The 23,304-nt window shown below is 45.4% G+C and overlaps 1 protein-coding gene across 8 annotated transcripts in view; it reads left to right on the forward strand.

Moving 5' to 3' along the window:
- The window catches only part of LOC135368730 (uncharacterized), a 103,086-nt gene extending 92,930 nt beyond the window's left edge, over nt 1-10,156 (forward strand). For 6 of the 8 annotated variants that reach the window (XM_064602205.1, XM_064602206.1, XM_064602204.1 and 3 more), the window contains 2 exons: nt 6,679-6,828; nt 7,292-10,156. In XM_064602205.1, coding sequence (XP_064458275.1) covers nt 6,679-6,828; nt 7,292-9,250 — 2,109 coding nt within the window. In that variant the 3' untranslated portion in view covers nt 9,251-10,156. Of the gene's footprint in view, nt 1-4,166; nt 4,284-5,468; nt 5,642-6,678; nt 6,829-7,291 lie in introns of those variants that run through there. The other 2 variants (XM_064602208.1, XM_064602202.1) reach the window with 2 other exon arrangements.
- The last annotated feature ends 13,148 nt before the right edge of the window (nt 10,157-23,304 follow it).

The following is a 23,304-nucleotide window of genomic DNA, read 5'->3' on the forward strand; positions in this document are numbered from 1 at the left end:
CAATAAACAATAAACCAAGGCGGTGTATAGTATATGCACATGCTTTATTTGAAACACATTTAGTCAAAGCCGTTAAACCCCCGATGCAACAGAGCCGGTGTCATACTCATACAGTATACTTCAGTCTCCTCTCCGCTTTCGGTTTCGCGTCCCTTCTCAATCACGCCAGCCTTCCGAAATGAATTCAGAATTATTGGCCTTAAGCAGCATCATTAACTTTTTATGAAGCCCAGCGCCTTTTCGCCGGTTTTGTCAACTGGCCCTAAGTGATTTGGGAGAAAGTCACAGCACAATCTGGAAGAGGCTACAATTTGTACGTCACCGACCTGAGAAAGAACTCTGCAGGAAAATATTTCCGTGTATAACGCGCAGGATCTCTTCAGAGCACTTTTTTACTGTATAACGCGCGCGTTGTACACCGGAAAATACGGTACTTGAATGTTTTGTAATTACTGGTTTCAATACCATTTGCGTTGCGCGAATATATATAGTATTGTTTTTCTATGAGGCGCAATTATTGCTCGCCGTTACCGCCTGTCTTCCAAATTTATCGTGCGAAGAGTGATAAACATAAAGATTTTGATAAAATTAACATTTTCGGTGTACGGAGCACTGAGCTCTCCGGAACCTTGAACATCCAAACATTGAACATTTCATTTTGGAGCTTTTCACATTTAGTTCGAAATTTATTGCGTTAGTCTGCCAAGAATATATAAAAAATACGGAGGAACACTCGTTACTCGTAGAAAGTTCCTTCCACAAAGACACCTTTTTTTTTTAAATCGGACATCGCCGCATATCGTCATGGGAATTTTGCTTTGTGGAGGAAGCCGACTGGCCAGCGTGGGTTCGTCGAAGCTAAAAGAGGCAACAGTTCCCGTGGTTTCGACACGAATCCTCTCCCACGAAAGTGATAAAACACGGAGAAAAGTCGTTAGTCCTCATCATGACCCACTTTTGTTTCGGATCTTTGGGTATGGATTGTTTTTTTCGAGCCAATTGAGACGCCGTGTACCCGGGTTCGCAGTTGCAGCTTTATTGCTTCGATGAGCAGCGAGACACACACACGCACGTGTTTACGATGCCAGGACACGAAGAAAAGAACGCGAGTAAACGGAATCCCTGCAAAACTTTCTGGCCTAGTTAGTCAACGATTTGTGACGGGTTCATTGGAAGTCCGTTTTTTTTCTTTTTTTTTTTTTCGTATTCTTCGCCAAAGAGAACGTCCTTTTCTTCCGTACCGTTCTTTTTTTTTTTTTTTTTCGGAATCACATGGCATGGAAGTACGGTGAAAGGATGGCGTTTCTCTCGCTTTGAATTTCAGTAGGGTTCTCACCTCAAGGTTGCAAAAAAAAAAAAACTCTTAGAAAGAAAAAAAATTAAACATCCGTCAACATTGAAAGTGCTCAGGGCCACAAATCAACCAGCCACGGGCCGAGGAAAATTTATACATTCAGAAGTATGTTCCGATGACAGCTTTACTGTATTTTTTTTTATAAAAAAAGTTTCTCCCTCCCCCCTTTCTCCTTCCATGGCACGTCGTCGCACGTAACGTTCTAAATGGCAAAGCGCTAGCAAGTCAAGAACAGAGACCGAGGAACCGGACAGGTCGAACCTCTACTAATAGTTGATGGTTTCGAGTTATCCTCTTGTGTCTATGTTTTTTGCCGCTTTACCATTAGGACTGGACCAGTACCAACTGGTCCCAGTTCCTTGTTGTGACGCGTCACGCGACATGTACATCCCATCTTGGACAGTTGGGAGCACGGACAGTTTGGCTTTAACCACATTCCCTATGGACAGTGTAGCGCCTCTGTCTTATTAGACGTACTAATTTTTAAGTGGACTAGCCGGCTCCTGTGTTTCGTAGGAGCCACCATCTCGATATTTTTCTTTTCTGTGTCTAATCTAATCTAACCTAACGGGCATTAGTTTCATTATGAAGTTTTTATGAAGATGACGGCGGGGGATATGTTTAATAGAAAGAACAGAAAAGAAGAAATGTCAGCCAGGCTGATGCCGGCTTGTTATACAAAAAAGAAAGTGAAAGCTAGGAAAGAAGGCGAAGAAAGGTGAAGGTGAAGGTTGTGTTATGCATATGCAGCGTAGGGGATGCGCACCTTATTAACGTGCAACACTTGGTCACACGTTACAAGGCCTTCTTAGCGGTTCCTTAGGAAGCCGAGTTGAAGAAAAAATTCTGGACGTGTTTGCTCTCACTAATTAAGGAATCCGTTTCTCAACATACTTACGCTTGTTTTCTCGTATCATATACGAAACTCTAACCTAAATCTCTCCAACAAGAAACCCAATGCCGAAGCGATACGGACTTCCAGAAATCCCTGCGGGAGTTTCGAAATTTTTCTCCTTGGGAATCATGCCATGCGGATACACTAGACTGGGTAGGATACCGTTTCCCCTCAGGTGCATGCGCACTGAGCCATGACACCGTGCAACTATTAACACCGTATATGTTGCGTATTTGCCGGATCGAGCTCTGCAACGTGCAGGAAGTGATTGTTACTGGCGGGCATGAGTTAGACGATATCCGAGTGGCTGAAGGGGATAAGGTGACAGGAAGGACGAGATGGTATACAACAGACAGAACCGACCCAATCCAAGGCGTGAAGTCCACGCGTAACTGGAGGACTAGAGCCACCTATATTTCGAATAGAGGATTGGTTATGTGGATGACTGGAAAAGTGAGCCAGGAGAAGGCTTGTTATTCCTTGGTAAAAGGATTCCTTAGTGGGTAATCAAGTTCCGAGGGTAGCCAAGGCCAGTCAGTGAATCACCAGCTCGCGTGGCCCAGTGATTAGCGTGCTGGCCATGCCACCTCGAGACTGGGAGGTACCCGGGTACAAATCCCTGTGCCGGCTCTGCTGTATGGGGTTTGTCCTGGATTTTCCTCAGCACAGTCGGCACAGTTCCCTTAGAAGTCGGCCCAGGACGCTCACATTCCCTAGGGCGTTAGTCGTGACGTTTCCCACCTGTGTGAGGCCGACAACTACGAGTCCTGTCGTCATCATCATCATCACCACCACCACCCATGATCGAAAAGGTCTCCCGTCATTTAGCTCACTTAGTCACCTAATTAAGTATCGCGATATATACCTATAGAAATCTACATGCTAGATCGCGCGATCTTCGAAACAACTAATATCCATTGTGTTCTCGATATCTTAATCGAATATCTCGATAGCGATCAGCACCGTGCCCTTGCAGCGAGCGAGCGAGCGGCATAACAAGGAAGAACGCAGCTGTTTCGAACAGGACCTCGTCTGTGTGGGAGGAGCGCTGTCTCCGCAGTCCGCTGGTCCTCTACCAAGCGTGGCGAGATAATACGCTGCTGGTGGCAGCCTTGTGCGGCGGCAAGGATTTTAATGCCGGTCCTGGACGTTCACGGTATTGTAAAGTCCCGCATGCGTGCGTGCGACCTGTTTAACGGCACCGCGCACTTGTATAGAAGAGCAGACACCCCTTATCTAGGTTTATGTCTGTGTGTCGTGGCCAGAAGGTTATCTTCCTGCGCGGCTTTTCTGCGAAAAAAAAAAAGAGCAAGATTGCGGCAGATTGCTCTATCCGATCGTTGTATCCGTTATGGGATCGTTCTGTTCTGCAGCAGCTGTTTTTCGGACCAAACACTTCGCAGTGTAAGGAGGGAGATGCGAGGTGTTTTGTTGGTTGGTAAATTGTTCTTATGCGCACGTGTGCCCAGCCAAAGTAAGTTAGGAAGAGGCACATTATGTTGACTTAGGTTCTAAGAGTAAGTGTAGAGTATACATGGAATCTCCGATACGTCGACGCGTAGGGGTTTAAATGTAAGATATTCTGAAATTATGACGAATTCTTAGAAGTGAAGCGTGTAAAATTGAATTTAGCTACGTTTCAAGAGGGAATTGTCACTTCAGTTGACAACTTTGTTGGGCTATTAGTCATTATTAGTCAAGTGTTCTGTAACGCAGTTTTCGCACGTCTTACCCGTAAAGCCTGAATGTAACATTGTTCTTGCGATAATCAAACCATGCAGCTTCTTACGCTATGCGTGGACATAGCCTCCTTGCCTATCGCATGCAAACAAAGCCGTGTGGGTTTTTGAGGAGAGGTCTGATAAGAACGGAGATTGTGTGTAGGGACACTTCTTGGCGATATCACACGAAGACCTGCACAAGTTTTATTTCACCGTGGCGTGGATTGGTCTGCCGGTAAACTATAGAACTATACTATAGGTCGTTGCGGAATTGAATGTGGACACGGTGGAGGTTCGTCATGACTTTGGCAAGGTATTGTGCACGTCATTGGGGGGGGGGGGGGGGGGGGGCTTTTCACTTTGTGTGTATCTGGTTACGATCACGTTCACGTATTCCATTCCTTGTAGCACAGATAAGCCTGGTACTCTGCCATAGTCTCGTCCATATAATTGTTTTTACGCGTCTTTCCGCACCAACAAGGAGTTTTAAATGAGCCTGTTTGCTTCGCGCAGCTTCATTATGTTTTTAATTGCCGTCCATCCTCTGTGCACGGCGGCTAAAATTACCACCTCCCAACCCCGCTGAGAGAAACAGGAAACGGCGATTACTGGTGGCCCGTTGCCTCGCCAGCGTATATACATAGTTGTCGGTGGGTTCAGATTGAAGAATCAACCCTAACTGGACCAAGACTGAGTAACTTCACGCGTGCGCACAGGAAACAGAGCATCTCCCTCGTTATCCCACTAACAACCGGAGGAAGATCCCCTCCTCTCGGGTCATTGTGCCTGCTTCGCTGATTCTCACGGTCTTCCAGAATATGCAGCAGTTTCTTGCATGGCATTTGTGCGTCTGCTCCACGGATTTATGAGTGCGTGATCGTTCCATTCTTAGTATAGTGTGGTTGACCGTGGTCGCTGCCCTTGGTGGTCTGCTTTTTCTTCGGGATGACTGGCAGGTATTGTCGCAGGGATGCCGCGCGCTGCTTGCGGTTTTGGCGTATAGGCAGCGTTTGATGCCGCTGGTTCAGTTTTGTTGGGTCTGTGTAATCGTTAAAAAAAATTCGCGGCCCCGTTGTGTACTCAACGCGTGCATTAGTGGTATTGAGCTTGCTCGTAGGGGGACCCAATGGGACGCTGTTTTAATCTTTTCGTCGTGTTGCTGTAGCAGCCTTTACAAATTGATAGTGATCGTAATTACGCTATTTTTTTTTAAATGCCGTTCTTAATTTGTTGCAAGAGGAAGTGCACAGCATGTCAAGGCTAGGGTGCTCGGATACGAGTCTTCGGACATCTTAGTCAATGTATCGCGCAGCAGGGTCCGGGCTGCTGTTCGCTATATTGTCAGCAGTAAAGGGACCGGTTGACGAAGTTGACCAATTATTGTCGGTTCATTGAAGGATTGCTGTTACATGGTGAAGCGTGCATGGAAAACCTTGTGTCATTGATCCTTGTCGTGGAAGAGGAGGGCATTTGTTTGCAAGAGTGTTGATGCGGATTAAACCAAGAAGACGAATCGCTCGTGCAGCGTGCTGGGTGACGGCCAGTCCAGCCATTAGTACCTGTCTCCATGTTCCATGAGTGGATTGGAGCGGCGTGCGTTTAATAATGCACTTTACGCATCTGTACGGGTTTCACTACTCGCGTCTCACACCCTGCTGCTGCTGCTTTCAGGTCGTACACATCCTATGGGAGCACATTGCGTTCTTCTGTTATTCGTGTTTCTTGTGGTGGTCGCCGATGGTTCTTAGTTCGTGATTCCCTGCGTAGATGTGTAAATTGAATTTCGCGCTTTACGTGTGGCTCGAGTGAAAGATTCTTGTATGAGTGGTGGTTTATGTGTGGATCTCAACTAGGCTGTTTTTATTATCCAATCAAGGGGCAGAACGAAGTCATTCGGGATGGTGTTTGGCTAAGAGCGTGTGGTAAAGTTATGGTTTAGGGGCTAGTGTACCATATCCTGTGGCGTTTTAATGTAATCTGCTATTATTTGTAGCTATCTTTTCTATAGGAAATAACGACGAGCACATCCAGAACTTGTTAACATTTGAACCCTACATGTTCACGTTTTGCTTCCGACCTCAAGCTTCTGTTCGTTATGGAGTTCCTTCCTTTTTACGGCGACAGCTGTATAAGGTTAAGCATCTGATAGCGTGCGTGCACCGTCTGTCCCAGATATCGCGGCGCGGTGAGTCGCGGAAGAAGCACGCTGCGAAGGCGGCGTGACGCGACGTTGGGTATCACGTGAGGTGTGGTGATGCAGGTGGCGGCAGTGGAAAGCAAATGACTCCAAGGCCTTTCGCCTTGATATCTCCGCCGAGGAAGGTCCTTAGTGAAGGTTCTTGTCTTGTGCACTTGCAATACGAACTCGTTCAAAAAAGATTCTAAATATCTCTAAACGTTTGAACAGGGTTCTAGTTGCAATGAATTTGTAAGAGATAATTTAGAAGTATCAACGTACTATGTATATGTTAACATATGAGAGTTAAGAACTGCGATGCAGAGAGAAAGAATCGTATTAGAACACGCCCACAATACGTAGCGACACAGTATTTGAGGTGCGAGCACCAAGGGTTGCCCAGCACAGGATTTTTTTGTGTGTACATCATCATCTCATGGCGGAAGGACGAAGTAATTTGAAGTTATGAATTTGAATTCGAGAGGCAATTTAGTTGTTTGCTGTGCTTACCGTGCTCATTGATACTTTTCAGCTGGACGAGTCAAGGATGGATGACCCCGGCGGGGGTGGGGGTGACTCAAGTCCTCAGAGGCTTTGGAACGCGGATGCGGGTCACATCGCGGTACCTGGCCCAATCTTCTTCCTCATCAGGGAACAGGCAAAGTCACTATTGGCCATAAAGGTAATTTCCATGCCAGGATTGCCCTGGAGTTCTCTGACACTTATTGTGCAAGAGATCAGGAAAAGCAGCAGACATCTTCGGTGAGCTATGTGGAGGACCCATAGGCCACCCAAATGTGGTACCACTGATGTATGACATTGAGAATGTACCCGTATGAATTAGAGATGAACACCAAAACACTGTAAAGGAGTTTAACTGCCACTAATCCCTTCCCAAGCACCATAAATTCTTTTGAGGTGTTTCTAAGCTGACATCTCAGAAGTGAGTATGTCGGGACGTCAAGCAACTGCTTTTCCTGTTTTATCGACTATACTCTTTCGAATTCTTGCATTTTTGATGATGATCGTAAACTGCGAACAAGTATTCCATGGGAGCCTTGGGCTCTAATTGATTACACTGGGTTGTCTACCAGGTTTTGCTATACGTGACAGCGTGTGACATGTCCACTCCTCTTTTGCTGCAGGAACTGCAAGAACGTGTGCAGGCCCTCGAGGGATTCCGCAATGACATCTTTTTTGCCATTCATGACATCCAGAAGAGCATGCACCACCCTGTGAAGCCCGCGTCTCATGGTACTTCACCCCTCGTGCAGAGCAGCCAATCAAGTGTCAACGCAGGTTCCTCGTCAAGTTGTCATACGTCCAAAATCTCCCCCAAGACATCCTGGGCCAAGTCACAGAGGCTCACTGGAACGAACTCAAGCCGAATACGGACTAAGCCAACTGTAGTCATATCCAAAGCTGAAAGTCCGACAAAACGACCGGCTAGTCTCTCTTCACAGGTCACAGCCATCAAAGGCGATGCTTCCACTACCCTCGAAAGTGACAAGCAGGACAGCGGATTAGACTCTGATTGTCGCGATCACGCGTCTGGTGTTCCCAACAACTCAATAGCTGCAGAGGATGAACTGCTGCTGCTACTAGACGAGATTGGTGAGCGAGGTCTTAAACTCCGTGAGAAAGTGCAGGAGATGGAGAAAGGACATAATACATACAGTGATACTGGCTTCTCTCATAATCATTCCTGTCCGAACCAGAGCAGCATGCTTGAATTCCACAGTAAGGAACTCCAAGCACGATTAAGCCAGATGGAGATAGAAAGAACAAATTACAGAGCAACTGTTCAGAAGCTGCAGTCAGTGATCCACAGACTTGAAGGTGAGAAGACCGCATGTGAAGATCGACTGCAGTCGGCAGTTAACGAGAAACAACAGCTGGAAAAGAAGATATATGGCTTACACATGCAGTACGTCCACGGAGAACCAGGTAGCTTACCTTTGTCAAAAGGTGAGAGTTGGACTGGCGAGAGTCCACAAGACCCACCGAGCCTTCAGGAGAAGAATGCTCGAAAAGGAATGAGATCCGAGGAAGGCAAAGCGAAGGTCTCAGCCATACTTCGGGAGAACAACCCACTGGAGCTTCAGCGCTTGCTTCTGTTCTACACCCTTGAGAATCAATCGTTACAGCAAAAGATAGAAGAGAGTGATCAAAAGTGGTTTGCAAAGTTGTGTGATTGGAAGACAACAGAGTCTTCTCTGAGGGCAGACATCCAGAACCTAATTCAGGAAAGGGAAGAGTGTTTGGAGAGTCTCCAGAAGCACCAGGAAGAAGTGAGGGCCCTAAGAGCCAAGTACCGAGTCCTGGAGATGACTGTGCTTACCATAAATAACCGAGATTGTGGGGACAGTGTTTGTGAACGCACAGCGCGAGTGCCCGCATGGGTACACACGGCCAACCAAAGGTTGGCTCGCTCCTACCATTGCGATAGTGATACCTATGGTGAAGCTTACTACCGTGCGCAGAGCTTGCCACCAGTGCTCGTGGCTCAGGCCGAGAATGCCCACACGATGTTCAAGCAGAACATGGCAACCTTACATAATGCTGGCTCTTCACTGACTGAAAACTCCCTCGAAGACACAACATTTCAAAATGAAGGTATGGCCTATGACCTCGAAGACCCCAGGTTTCAGAGGCCATTACGCTTCACAAGTTCGCCACAATCTTCTCCTCAGAAGCTGTATCGTCCTCTTTGGCAGAACCCAGCTACAGTGCGAAGGTTCACCAGGGACCCAGTGCATCTCATGAACTTGGAAGACAGTGGTAAGGACCTTGAGTCTGGCCCAAAGTCGGACATTGAATTGATCTGCAGTGAATTCGATCCATTGGTGAAAGTGGAGGACTCTGCTGTGATTGATACGGGCAAAAAGATGAGGCCCTTAGACTTTGTCGATTCGCTAGATTTATCAATACCGCTCAAGCCCACCAAAGTGCCCACCGGTGACATAGAAGATCCTCAAGTATTCGGGGGATTGGGGTCTAGATACCTGGAAGCGCACAACGTGCCCGTTGAAGCTGTGCAACGGTCCAGGAGATTTTCCAATATTTTGCAGAAGTCTAGGACGCTTTCAGAGTCTTCAACCTAGGCCCTACCTGCACATTTTTAGAAGTATACATATTAAGTTTTTCAATTAAATGCAAGCAGTGAGGTACAGACACATGTTTATTTTTTTGCTGTGGACATGAAAAGGACATGTTTTCTAGTGTGCTTTCCCAGACTCCCCGTTCCATAGCCACGATCATGTCAGCCTTGCAGGAGGAGTCTCGGGACACCGCTTGGCAGTATTTGTGGAGGGTCCTGTACATATGTATCATAACGTAGGACAATGTTCCTGATGCGAAAGATTGTAGATAAGGCTTTGCATTCTGCATTTGCTTGTGATACTTGCCTCAACATTCGCAGTAGTATGAGAGTGTACAAATGTGTCGCAATGCAGAAAGCTGCTGATGTCGAAAGGGGAGCCCAAAATATATTGCTACCGCAGAGATTCTAGTGGGCCTGGATGTCCCATGTGCTACACACTAAATTATGAAATCAGTTGCGGAATTATAGTCTGTTATTGCATGCTATCAGAAAAGGTTTTTGCAGTTTTGGAAGTTGCACAGTGCAGTTGATCTCGTAGTCCATGCTTTTACTATTCTCTTGCATACAAATTTGTGCATGCAGGCATTTGCTAGCAAGAAAAATAAAAATTGTGTACTGCACACAAGTTGGTCCGTCCTAGAGATCTTGCACATGGACATGATGTAATTCATTATTTGGTGAAAGGATATGTTATGAAATAGAAGTATTTATGTGAACAACATACGTTCATCTTGTACAAGAATGTTCCAGCTTTGTGCTCAGATGCTGCTGTGTTTGTGACAAAGCTGATACCAAAGGAAATAGTAGAGGTCTTGTTTTTCATATTGTTTGCATTGCACTTTTCTGTGAGAGTTTCTGATTATATGGACGAGTCTATTATAAATAAAAGCAAATCTATGAACTGTAAGTATTGTCAGCAGTTTCCATTGTACCGTTGGATGCATAATGCTATTCAAATGTATGTGTATTATCAGGCTCTGGTGAACAAACTATGTATGCTATGATATGCACGGTTAGCAGTCTGATCTGTGCTACAGAGGTGTTGGCAACCTTCGTCAATCGATCACCCCATATCAAAATACCAAGCTGAGGACTGCCAGACAGCCCACGAAGACTTCAGCAGCATTCGTGCACGGGACACCGCGACTGGTCTTTTCTCCCCGCAAAATTTGCGCTCAAATGAACGCGCAGTTCCTGCTGAGTGACTACGCATTCTAGCACTATTCTAGCACTATTTCAGCACTATTTTTTTTGCTAAAAAATGGCAAAAAAGGGAACACCTTCGTGTTTTTTAGGGTAAAAATTCGAAGGTCTTTTTTCGTCGCAAAATTTGCGCTCAAATTAAAGCGCAGTTCCTGCTGACTGGCTACGCAAAATCCTAGCACGATTTGAGCATTAGGCTTTCCTTTTTTGATAGTAGTAGTAGGTCGTAGTAGGCAGTAGTAGAAGGTCCTGGATTTTGCCCGTATTTACTCATCCGGCGTCTAGACTCTGACTCTTTTCTTCTTACTTTCCAGAAGTAAAGCCCCTCTATCTTGACAAAAGTTTTCGCGAAATATGTATCTGAGGTGTAATCATCTGGTTACTCTTCGTGACACCCTATGTCCCATGAGGTGAATGAAAGCTACCACTACAAAAATCTAAAGCAGTTGTTAAAACTAACTTGGCAGTCTCAAAGCAAACAAACTTATCCCCAACAACACAAACTGATCCCAGGAACATAACTGGGATGTAACATTGGGGATGTCCTCAACCCTGCCCTAGAATATCCCTACAATGAAAAAAATGAGATCCAAATGTGCTTCATGGAGGTTCCAGGGATGCTTTTTGCGATGTCTGTTGGATGCGGGACAGTAGTGTGCCAGCCATCCCTGGCCATGGCTGGCACATCCCATTCATTACTGTCCCGCATCCAACAGATATCACAAAAGACATCTCTTGAACGTCCATGAAGTGTATTTGGGCGTCTCATTTTTTCATTGTAGGGATATTCTAGGGCAGGGTTGAGGTCATCCCTGGGATGTGTCGAACATCTACAATGTAACATCCCAGTTATGTTCCCTGGATCAGCTTGTGTTGTTGGGGGCTCCCTGCAACCGTTCGCAACCAAGACACGGCCCACCAAGGCAGACTGCGCTAACGGAAGAGCAGGTGCCTTCCGCACCGCTCCTCACGTAAGTACGTACCTGGACTTGATGGCACACCATACACGACTAGTTTTAATTGATTCCGCGAATTCGAGAGCCCTCGCTTCTGATACAAAAAGAAGGGTGAGGTGTCTAAGTTTAATTAGATTACGTACACAAACATCATTGAAGTAAGAAATTGGTCGTAATTGGGGGTAAGAAATTGGTGGGTAATTCACCATCTACATAACGTCCGTGTTTCTTCTTGATTTCGTTTGGGATAGTTTGTCGACCGAGAGTCAAACTTCCGCACTGCTACAAAATCTTGTGTTTCTCTTTCTCTCCCGCAAGAAATGTTCCGTGTAACATCCCGTGATGGACGTGATTTGGACAATCCTTGAAACAGTCGACATGGAACATCCTGCGGATATACAACCAGGAATATCCGACGGGCATTGTGAAAAAAATGGAACCCGAGAAAGGGACAGAGGAGGGACGACACGAGTCGTCCTCCTCTGTCCCATGTCCCTGTCGTGTCCTCTGACCCTCCTCTGTCCATGTCGTCCCTCCTCTGTCCCTTTCTCGGGTTTTATTTTTTCACCATGTACCAGCTGGCCTGCACCCTTGCCCTTTTGCCGACGGGCATCCATTTTTGGACACGGACATTGGGATCTATTTGTCCAATTTGATCTATTTGGGATGCGTTTGGGATCTATTTGTCCAATTTGATCTATTTGGGATGCGTTTGGGATCTATTTCTCCAACAATAAAGTTGTTTATTTCGGACGTCCACAGGATAGAGTGGGTTTGCAGTCCTATCAACGTAGATCACCAACAGCCTGCACACGCAATTGCGAATAACAGTACAGCCTAAATTTGGAGGCATTTCAGATATACTTACGTTAACTAGCCGCAACTCGGCAGTTCCTCGACAGACGAACCGAGCAACCCAACTACCAAACAAACGAACGAAGAAATGTAAGTTTATACATTGGATTTCCGTCTCTCCCCTCCCCCACTACGCGAAACCTCCCTTGCGGGACCAGGGACGTTGGGACCTGTTTGGGACATCCCCAGTAAGTTTTGTGTTGTCTGGGTATAAACACGCACAAGTCGCCGCTAGAGGTGGCTTATTGCTGGCGAATCTCTCTCGACGCGATACATTCACTTCACGTTGCGCCGCCGTTCTCTTTTGTCGAGAAAACACGACGGCAGCAGGATAAGACTCGTGGAATTCACGTAGAAGTCCCCACCTCAATTTCAGGCCTCCTTTCTTGTTTATAACACACACGCACACAAACGATTAATTGAGCGTTTAATTTGCGCCTGATGCATTTTTGCACCCCCTTATATCAAATATGCAAAGAAACCTTTGGTGCACAGTGTGCGAAGCGTTCCTCGTGCTGAAACACACGGGTTTAATGCGGTTTGATACTACTTTTGCGCCGTGGAACGTTGCAGGGGGCACGTGCGTCGACAGGGGGAGATTGTTGCTACTTTTTTCATGCAGCTGGAGCCTTGCCCAGAAGTGAAGCATGGCGTCAGGGCCGTCCCGAGGCGGGTTTGCGCCCGGGGCAGGGTAAACGTTAAGCCCCCCCCCCCCCCACTGCAGTCTGAAGCTATGTAGACAAAGAAAAGAAAATGTTCATTTGCACTGCCGAGATCGTAAATTCAAGTTCTCTCAATTCTCACTTTATACTGTCCAACCAACCTTTCAGGGCTTTCCGTTCGGCGCCCGGGGCTCGGGGCCAACGGCTCTGTATGGCGCCATCTGGTATACGTAGAATGAAGTGTTGTGATAGAGATGCGGGGTTGCGTTGATAACGCTCAGTTGATAAGGGATTTGTGACACCTTTGTGCTCGTGGGTGGGTAGCTCAGTTGGTTCGACGTTTGTCTTCGGCTCAGAAAGACCCTGGTTCGAAACGGGATCTCTCTGCGTAAGGTTCGGGGGTAGAAACTGGTGAAAAAGGTGCGGGTAATCTGTAACGGGGGTTAAGGGGGACGAGCAGTAGCCTACGATAGAGGGTGGGTAAAATAGGAGGAGGTCTGGCGGGAGTGCTCGCGAGGAGGCCCCGAGGGTGTTGTTAGTGACCCTCGGGGCCACCGATGACCGGGTCCCCCCCCGGTTAGTTGCCTCATCCGGTAACTGGCCGCGGTGTCATTTGAAGAATACTCACCACGGTTATGCAACCTGTATGACCTGCTGCTTGGTCTTTCAGACCTAGACTTTTGCATCGGGAAACGCAATGGTAAAACGGAAACAAGATGGCGCTCCTGCTCTCCCTTGGACCTCAGTGTCGATACTCTGAAGCGAAGCTTATTTAGTGACTCTAGGCCAGATGGGCGCCAGCCCGTTATCTATACATTATCTATGTCTATAGATTAAGACAGGTACTTCGTACGCCAACAACCGCATAGAGCGCTGGCTGCAATTTTATATGATAAAGTAAGGTTAGTGATGTGCAAATTTCTTGAAATGTAACGTTTTTGTTGAAGTTTGTTTAACTGACACCAAGCCGATACTGGCTACTTCCCTGCGATATCGGTCACAGTGTATGTAATGTATGTAATGTATGCAAGTTGTCAGTGTATGTAATGTATATGTTCGCGTACATTGCCGACATGGCACCAACTTCGAGCCAACATGCCTATACGGACATATTAATTTGCATTACATAACTTTCTAGCATATTGCTGCAGTTATATATGATCAAGTAAGGACACCGATATGCAAATTTCTTGCACTATAAGGTTTTTTTGTTAAAATTTGTTTAACCGACATCAAGCCGACACTGCCGGCTTCCCTGGACATATCGGTCACAAGTTGGCAGTGTTGGGGTAATGTTGGACCGACACGCTCAACTTGGTACCGACATCGGCACGACGTCGTGTGCTGCTTGGGTTATTTTTCTCGAGTGCCATGCCCACTTTGTCCAGGCAACTAGACTATTATTCCAGGCAATAATGTCCAGGCAACTAGACAATTATCAACCAATCGTGTCGAACATGCTAGCTTTAGAGCCATATTCCGATGTACGGAAAATACCAATACAAGATTCGGATGCATAATCGTAATAACAACTTACTTAACCAATCCACAATGAGCCTTCTTCCTTCCAGTTGTCTCATTAATATTGTTGTTGTTCCTTAGTTAATTTATGAGACTGCCGATTGTTCATGGGAACCGAACTGTGAAATGTGGTATCAGTTCAGATTACACATATCTAGTAAAGATACTAGAACGAAATAAAATAAAAAAACTGCAAGGAAAGGGAAAGGGGGAAGCGACATCGGAAAGGGAAGTTTCCCTTTCATGACCACCGCACTAACGCGGTGGCTCATTTGAATGAATAAACTACAAACGATAGCAGAGCTAAAGGTATTCAAGCATGACATAAACTTATTAAATTTCCCCCTTGTTTTAAAGTGAAAATTCATTGCTATTGCCCAAGAATCACATTGTACACCTATCACAGCCATTTCTTTAAAAGCAACACGCACGGTCCCCAAGCCAGCAGTCGTTTTTGGATGTGGTGTTGTGAACAGCTTCCACAGTTCGACTCGAGATAAGTGGTGAGTAGGCTTTTCAGTAATATCTATTATCTGTCTTAACCGTACGCCTTTTCCTATTCGTTTAGGTTCCACCTAATGACGATCAGGCGGATTTTTGTTCAACATTCACGGTCTGGTAGACGAAGCCTACGAATGGTGAGTGTGATCTTCTTTCGCAGACACCGTCTGGGCTTTCTCATTCGGCTCTGCAACAAGGGGCCTCAGTTAAAAGTTTGTCAGCGAAACGCTGGAGTTCTTAAACTGTAAAGTTGTTTCGCTGTAGCTAAGCTAGACAGATGAAGATTCTAAGCCTCAAGAGGAGCTACGCGCATTTGTCTTCGAGTAGCATTAAGTTAGGCTTAACTGAGTCCCCCCATTCTGTTCGTCACAGAACAACGGTACCTGTAATTGCTCACCCAGTTGGGCTTTGACGAACGGAATGTTTTCTTTTTCTTACGTCACCCGAAGAGGAACTTCGCGTTTCAGTTCGTAAGCCAAATGGGTGTTACGACAAAGGTAAGTGGGGGAAACTTCTGTATCCACCTTCGATTCCCATTCCATCGTGGTTAGGGCTAGCTTACGGTCGCGCTGCTAGGTGTGTAATTCGCCGGGAAATTTATTTAACACCTGTTCGGCTTTGTTTGCAACTCGGCCACTTTTGTTAATAAAATGTTGTCCCTTTGTCCGTTTCTTCACTCCCCCCTCTTAACGCAAACATACACTAGCTTCTTAGTTGAGGCAGGTACATTTTGGCTGCGCCGTTGACCTTCTGCTTCGTCATTTTGGTAGGCTTTGTGTATTCTGTACTTCACCACCATTGCAATAAAACCTTCCTTCCTTGATCTTGCTTATCTTTCATCAATTCCTGATACGCAAACATGCACTAGCTTACGGATTGAGGTAGGTACATTTTGACTGCCCCCCTTTCCTTTGCAGAGACTCCAATCGGGTACAGCCCAGCCTCGTTCCCCTGATTCATGGAAGATCATCCTGCAATGACATGCTCCATCAGAACCTTGTGAAGTCTTTCACTTTTTCAGTTAACGGCACTGGCTAATTCTGTTTTTTTTTCTGCAGGCCGACAACAGAGCCCTTTCAGCACCACCAACTGTTCCCTACGTGGTGAAGACACAGGTGCGAGTAAAGAATCTTGGAGCCTTTTGTGTTTTACTCTTTTACTTTTGCTGCGAAATAAACATGTTCTTATGAGAACTATTTGTTTTTCTTGCTCATTTTTAACACGCTAACGCAAATTAACGAAGCCATGGCTTACATATCTCAAAGTCAGGAAGGGCCCCTCTAACCTGTGTAAAACTAGCAGCTGAGTTAATTCGAGCCCAAATTTAGCGACGAAAAAAGACCTTCGAATTTTTCCCATAGAAAACACCAAGGGGTTAGGCTTACCGTTTTTTCAGGCGAAAAAATAAAAGTGCTCGAATGGAGCCAGGATTTTACGTGGCCACTCAGCAGAAGCTGCGCTTTAATTTGAGGCCAAATTTAGCGACGAAAAAAGACCTTCGAATTTTCCCCATAGAAAACACCAAGGGGTTAGGCTTACCGTTTTTTCAGGCGAAAAAATAAAAGTGCTCGAATGGAGCCAGGATTTTGCGTGGCCACTCAGCAGGAGCTGCGCTTTAATTTGAGCCCAAATTTAGCGACGAAAAAAGACCTTCGAATTTTTCCCATAGAAAACAGCAAGGGGTTAGGCTTACCGTTTTTTCTGGCGAAAAAATAAAAGTGCTCGAATGGAGCCAGGATTTTGCGTGGCCACTCAGCAGGAGCTGCGCTTTAATTTGAGCCCAAATTTAGCGACGAAAAAAGACCTTCGAATTTTTCCCATAAAAAACACCAAGGGGTTAGGCTTACCGTTTTTTCTGGCGAAAAAATAAAAGTGCTCAAATGGAGCCAGGATTTTGCGTGGCCACTCAGCAGGAGCTGCGCTTTAATTTGAGCCCAAATTTAGCGACGAAAAAAGACCTTCGAATTTTTCCCATAGAAAACACCAAGGGGTTAGGCTTACCGTTTTTTCAGGCGAAAAAATAAAAGTACTCGAATGGAGCCAGGATTTTGCGTGGCCACTCAGCAGGAGCTGCGCTTTAATTTGAGCCCAAATTTAGCGACGAAAAAAGACCTTCGAATTTTTCCCATAGAAAACACCAAGGGGTTAGGCTTACCGTTTTTTCTGGCGAAAAAATAAAAGTGCTCGAATGGAGCCCGGATTTTGCGTGGCCACTCAGCAGGAGCTGCGCTTTAATTTGAGCCCAAATTTAGCGACGAAAAAAGACCTTCGAATTTTTCCCATAAAAAACACCAAGGGGGGCTTACCGTTTTTTCAGGCGAAAAAATAAAAGTACTCGAATGGAGCCAGGATTTTACGTGGCCACTCAGCAGAAGCTGCGCTTTAATTTGAGGCCAAATTTAGCGACGAAAAAAGACCTTCGAATTTTTCCCATAGAAAACACCAAGGGGTTAGGCTTACCGTTTTTTCAGGCGAAAAAATAAAAGTGCTCGAATGGAGCCCGGATTTTGCGTGGCCACTCAGCAGGAGCTGCGCTTTAATTTGAGCCCAAATTTAGCGACGAAAAAAGACCTTCGAATTTTTCCCATAAAACACACCAAGGGGGGCTTACCGTTTTTTCTGGCGAAAAAATAAAAGTGCTCGAATGGAGCCAGGATTTTGCGTGGACACTCAGCAGGAGCTGCGCTTTAATTTGAGCCCAAATTTAGCGACGAAAAAAGACCTTCGAATTTTTCCCATAGAAAACACCAAGGGGTTAGGCTTACCGTTTTTTCAGGCGAAAAAATAAAAGTGCTCGAATGGAGCCAGGATTTTGCGTGGCCACTCAGCAGGAGCTGCGCTTTAATTTGAGGCCAAATTTAGCGACGAAAAAAGACCTTCGAATTTTTCCCATAGAAAACACCAAGGGGTTAGGCTTACCGTTTTTTCAGGCGAAAAAATAAAAGTACTCGAATGGAGCCAGGATTTTGCGTGGCCACTCAGCAGGAGCTGCGCTTTAATTTGAGCCCAAATTTAGCGACGAAAAAAGACCTTCGAATTTTTCCCAAAGAAAACACCAAGGGGTTAGGCTTACCGTTTTTTCTGGCGAAAAAATAAAAGTGCTCGAATGGAGCCCGGATTTTGCGTGGCCACTCAGCAGGAGCTGCGCTTTAATTTGAGCCCAAATTTAGCGACGAAAAAAGACCTTCGAATTTTTCCCATAAAAAACACCAAGGGGTTAGGCTTACCGTTTTTTCTGGCGAAAAAATAAAAGTGCTCAAATGGAGCCAGGATTTTGCGTGGCCACTCAGCAGGAGCTGCGCTTTAATTTGAGCCCAAATTTAGCGACGAAAAAAGACCTTCGAATTTTTCCCATAGAAAACACCAAGGGGTTAGGCTTACCGTTTTTTCAGGCGAAAAAATAAAAGTGCTCGAATGGAGCCCGGATTTTGCGTGGCCACTCAGCAGGAGCTGCGCTTTAATTTGAGCCCAAATTTAGCGACGAAAAAAGACCTTCGAATTTTTCCCATAGAAAACACCAAGGGGGGCTTACCATTTTTTCTGGCGAAAAAATAAAAGTGCTCGAATGGAGCCCGGATTTTGCGTGGCCACTCAGCAGGAGCTGCGCTTTAATTTGAGCCCAAATTTAGCGACGAAAAAAGACCTTCGAATTTTTCCCATAGAAAACACCAAGGGGTTAGGCTTACCGTTTTTTCTGGCGAAAAAATAAAAGTGCTCGAAAGGAGCCAGGATTTTGCGTGGCCACTCTGCAGGAGCTGCGCTTTAATTTGAGCCCAAATTTAGCGACGAAAAAAGACCTTCGAATTTTTCCCATAAAAAACACCAAGGGGGGCTTACCGTTTTTTCAGGCGAAAAAATAAAAGTACTCGAATGGAGCCAGGATTTTACGTGGCCACTCAGCAGAAGCTGCGCTTTAATTTGAGGCCAAATTTAGCGACGAAAAAAGACCTTCGAATTTTTCCCATAGAAAACACCAAGGGGTTAGGCTTACCGTTTTTTCTGGCGAAAAAATAAAAGTGCTCGAATGGAGCCCGGATTTTGCGTGGCCACTCAGCAGGAGCTGCGCTTTAATTTGAGCCCAAATTTAGCGACGAAAAAAGACCTTCGAATTTTTCCCATAGAAAACACCAAGGGGTTAGGCTTACCGTTTTTTCTGGCGAAAAAATAAAAGTGCTCGAATGGAGCCAGGATTTTGCGTGGACACTCAGCAGGAGCTGCGCTTTAATTTGAGCCCAAATTTAGCGACGAAAAAAGACCTTCGAATTTTTCCCATAGAAAACACCAAGGGGTTAGGCTTACCGTTTTTTCAGGCGAAAAAATAAAAGTGCTCGAATGGAGCCAGGATTTTGCGTGGCCACTCAGCAGGAGCTGCGCTTTAATTTGAGCCCAAATTTAGCGACGAAAAAAGACCTTCGAATTTTTCCCATAGAAAACACCAAGGGGTTAGGCTTACCGTTTTTTCAGGCGAAAAAATAAAAGTACTCGAATGGAGCCAGGATTTTGCGTGGCCACTCAGCAGGAGCTGCGCTTTAATTTGAGCCCAAATTTAGCGACGAAAAAAGACCTTCGAATTTTTCCCATAGAAAACACCAAGGGGTTAGGCTTACCGTTTTTTCTGGCGAAAAAATAAAAGTGCTCGAATGGAGCCCGGATTTTGCGTGGCCACTCAGCAGGAGCTGCGCTTTAATTTGAGCCCAAATTTAGCGACGAAAAAAGACCTTCGAATTTTTCCCATAGAAAACACCAAGGGGTTAGGCTTACCGTTTTTTCTGGCAAAAAATAAAAGTGCTCGAAAGGAGCCAGGATTTTGCGTGGCCACTCAGCAGGAGCTGCGCTTTAATTTGAGCCCAAATTTAGCGACGAAAAAAGACCTTCGAATTTTTCCCATAGAAAACACCAAGGGGTTAGGCTTACCGTTTTTTCAGGCGAAAAAATAAAAGTGCTCGAATGGAGCGAGGATTTTGCGTGGACACTCAGCAGGAGCTGCGCTTTAATTTGAGCCCAAATTTAGCGACGAAAAAAGACCTTCGAATTTTTCCCATAGAAAACACCAAGGGGTTAGGCTTACCGTTTTTTCTGGCAAAAAATAAAAGTGCTCGAAAGGAGCCAGGATTTTGCGTGGCCACTCAGCAGGAGCTGCGCTTTAATTTGAGCCCAAATTTAGCGACGAAAAAAGACCTTCGAATTTTTCCCATAGAAAACACCAAGGGGTTAGGCTTACCGTTTTTTCAGGCGAAAAAATAAAAGTGCTCGAATGGAGCGAGGATTTTGCGTGGACACTCAGCAGGAGCTGCGCTTTAATTTGAGCCCAAATTTAGCGACGAAAAAAGACCTTCGAATTTTTCCCATAGAAAACAGCAAGGGGTTAGGCTTACCGTTTTTTCTGGCGAAAAAATAAAAGTGCTCGAATGGAGCCAGGATTTTGCGTGGCCACTCAGCAGGAGCTGCGCTTTAATTTGAGCCCAAATTTAGCGACGAAAAAAGACCTTCGAATTTTTCCCATAAAAAACACCAAGGGGTTAGGCTTACCGTTTTTTCTGGCGAAAAAATAAAAGTGCTCAAATGGAGCCAGGATTTTGCGTGGCCACTCAGCAGGAGCTGCGCTTTAATTTGAGCCCAAATTTAGCGACGAAAAAAGACCTTCGAATTTTTCCCATAGAAAACACCAAGGGGTTAGGCTTACCGTTTTTTCAGGCGAAAAAATAAAAGTGCTCGAATGGAGCCCGGATTTTGCGTGGCCACTCAGCAGGAGCTGCGCTTTAATTTGAGCCCAAATTTAGCGACGAAAAAAGACCTTCGAATTTTTCCCATAGAAAACACCAAGGGGTTAGGCTTACCGTTTTTTCTGGCGAAAAAATAAAAGTGCTCGAAAGGAGCCAGGATTTTGCGTGGCCACTCTGCAGGAGCTGCGCTTTAATTTGAGCCCAAATTTAGCGACGAAAAAAGACCTTCGAATTTTTCCCATAAAAAACACCAAGGGGGGCTACCGTTTTTTCAGGCGAAAAAATAAAAGTACTCGAATGGAGCCAGGATTTTGCGTGGCCACTCAGCAGGAGCTGCGCTTTAATTTGAGCCCAAATTTAGCGACGAAAAAAGACCTTCGAATTTTTCCCATAGAAAACACCAAGGGGTTAGGCTTACCGTTTTTTCTGGCGAAAAAATAAAAGTGCTCGAATGGAGCCCGGATTTTGCGTGGCCACTCAGCAGGAGCTGCGCTTTAATTTGAGCCCAAATTTAGCGACGAAAAAAGACCTTCGAATTTTTCCCATAGAAAACACCAAGGGGTTAGGCTTACCGTTTTTTCTGGCGAAAAAATAAAAGTGCTCGAAAGGAGCCAGGATTTTGCGTGGCCACTCTGCAGGAGCTGCGCTTTAATTTGAGCCCAAATTTAGCGACGAAAAAAGACCTTCGAATTTTTCCCATAAAAAACACCAAGGGGGGCTTACCATTTTTTCAGGCGAAAAAATAAAAGTGCTCGAATGGAGCCAGGATTTTACGTGGCCACTCAGCAGAAGCTGCGCTTTAATTTGAGGCCAAATTTAGCGACGAAAAAAGACCTTCGAATTTTTCCCATAGAAAACACAAAGGGGTTAGGCTTACCGTTTTTTCAGGCGAAAAAATAAAAGTGCTCGAATGGAGCCAGGATTTTGCGTGGACACTCAGCAGGAGCTGCGCTTTAATTTGAGCCCAAATTTAGCGACGAAAAAAGACCTTCGAATTTTTCCCATAAAAAACACCAAGGGGTTAGGCTTACCGTTTTTTCAGGCGAAAAAATAAAAGTGCTCAAATGGAGCCAGGATTTTACGTGGCCACTCAGCAGGAGCTATGCTTTAATTTGAGCCCAAATTTAGCGACGAAAAAAGACCTTCGAATTTTTCCCATAAAAAACACCAAGGGGTTAGGCTTACCGTTTTTTCTGCCGAAAAAATAAAAGTGCTCAAAAGGAGCCAGGATTTTGCGTGGCCACTCAGCAGGAGCTGCGCTTTAATTTGAGCCCAAATTTAGCGACGAAAAAAGACCTTCGAATTTTTCCCATAGAAAACACCAAGGGGTTAGGCTTACCGTTTTTTCTGGCGAAAAAATAAAAGTGCTCGAATGGAGCCAGGATTTTGCGTGGACACTCAGCAGGAGCTGCGCTTTAATTTGAGCCCAAATTTAGCGACGAAAAAAGACCTTCGAATTTTTCCCATAGAAAACACCAAGGGGTTAGGCTTACCGTTTTTTCAGGCGAAAAAATAAAAGTGCTCAAATGGAGCCAGGATTTTGCGTGGCCACTCAGCAGGAGCTGCGCTTTAATTTGAGCCCAAATTTAGCGACGAAAAAAGACCTTCGAATTTTTCCCATAGAAAACACCAAGGGGTTAGGCTTACCGTTTTTTCTGGCGAAAAAATAAAAGTGCTCGAATGGAGCCAGGATTTTGCGTGGCCACTCAGCAGGAGCTGCGCTTTAATTTGAGCCCAAATTTAGCGACGAAAAAAGACCTTCGAATTTTTCCCATAGAAAACACCAAGGGGTTAGGCTTACCGTTTTTTCAGGCGAAAAAATAAAAGTGCTCGAATGGAGCCAGGATTTTGCGTGGACACTCAGCAGGAGCTGCGCTTTAATTTGAGCCCAAATTTAGCGACGAAAAAAGACCTTCGAATTTTTCCCATAGAAAACACCAAGGGGTTAGGCTTACCGTTTTTTCTGGCGAAAAAATAAAAGTGCTCGAAAGGAGCCAGGATTTTGCGTGGCCACTCAGCAGGAGCTGCGCTTTAATTTGAGCCCAAATTTAGCGACGAAAAAAGACCTTCGAATTTTTCCCATAGAAAACACCAAGGGGTTAGGCTTACCGTTTTTTCAGGCGAAAAAATAAAAGTGCTCGAATGGAGCCAGGATTTTGCGTGGACACTCAGCAGGAGCTGCGCTTTAATTTGAGCCCAAATTTAGCGACGAAAAAAGACCTTCGAATTTTTCCCATAAAAAACACCAAGGGGTTAGGCTTACCGTTTTTTCTGGCGAAAAAATAAAAGTGCTCGAAAGGAGCCAGGATTTTGCGTGGCCACTCAGCAGGAGCTGCGCTTTAATTTGAGCCCAAATTTAGCGACGAAAAAAGACCTTCGAATTTTTCCCATAGAAAACAGCAAGGGGTTAGGCTTACCGTTTTTTCAGGCGAAAAAATAAAAGTGCTCGAATGGAGCCAGGATTTTGCGTGGCCACTCAGCAGGAGCTGCGCTTTAATTTGAGCCCAAATTTAGCGACGAAAAAAGACCTTCGAATTTTTCCCATAGAAAACACCAAGGGGTTAGGCTTACCGTTTTTTCTGGCGAAAAAATAAAAGTGCTCGAATGGAGCCCGGATTTTGCGTGGCCACTCAG

The sequence above is a fragment of the Ornithodoros turicata genome, chromosome 9 (genome assembly GCF_037126465.1).
Source record: "Ornithodoros turicata isolate Travis chromosome 9, ASM3712646v1, whole genome shotgun sequence".
Lineage (NCBI taxonomy): Eukaryota > Metazoa > Arthropoda > Arachnida > Ixodida > Argasidae > Ornithodoros > Ornithodoros turicata.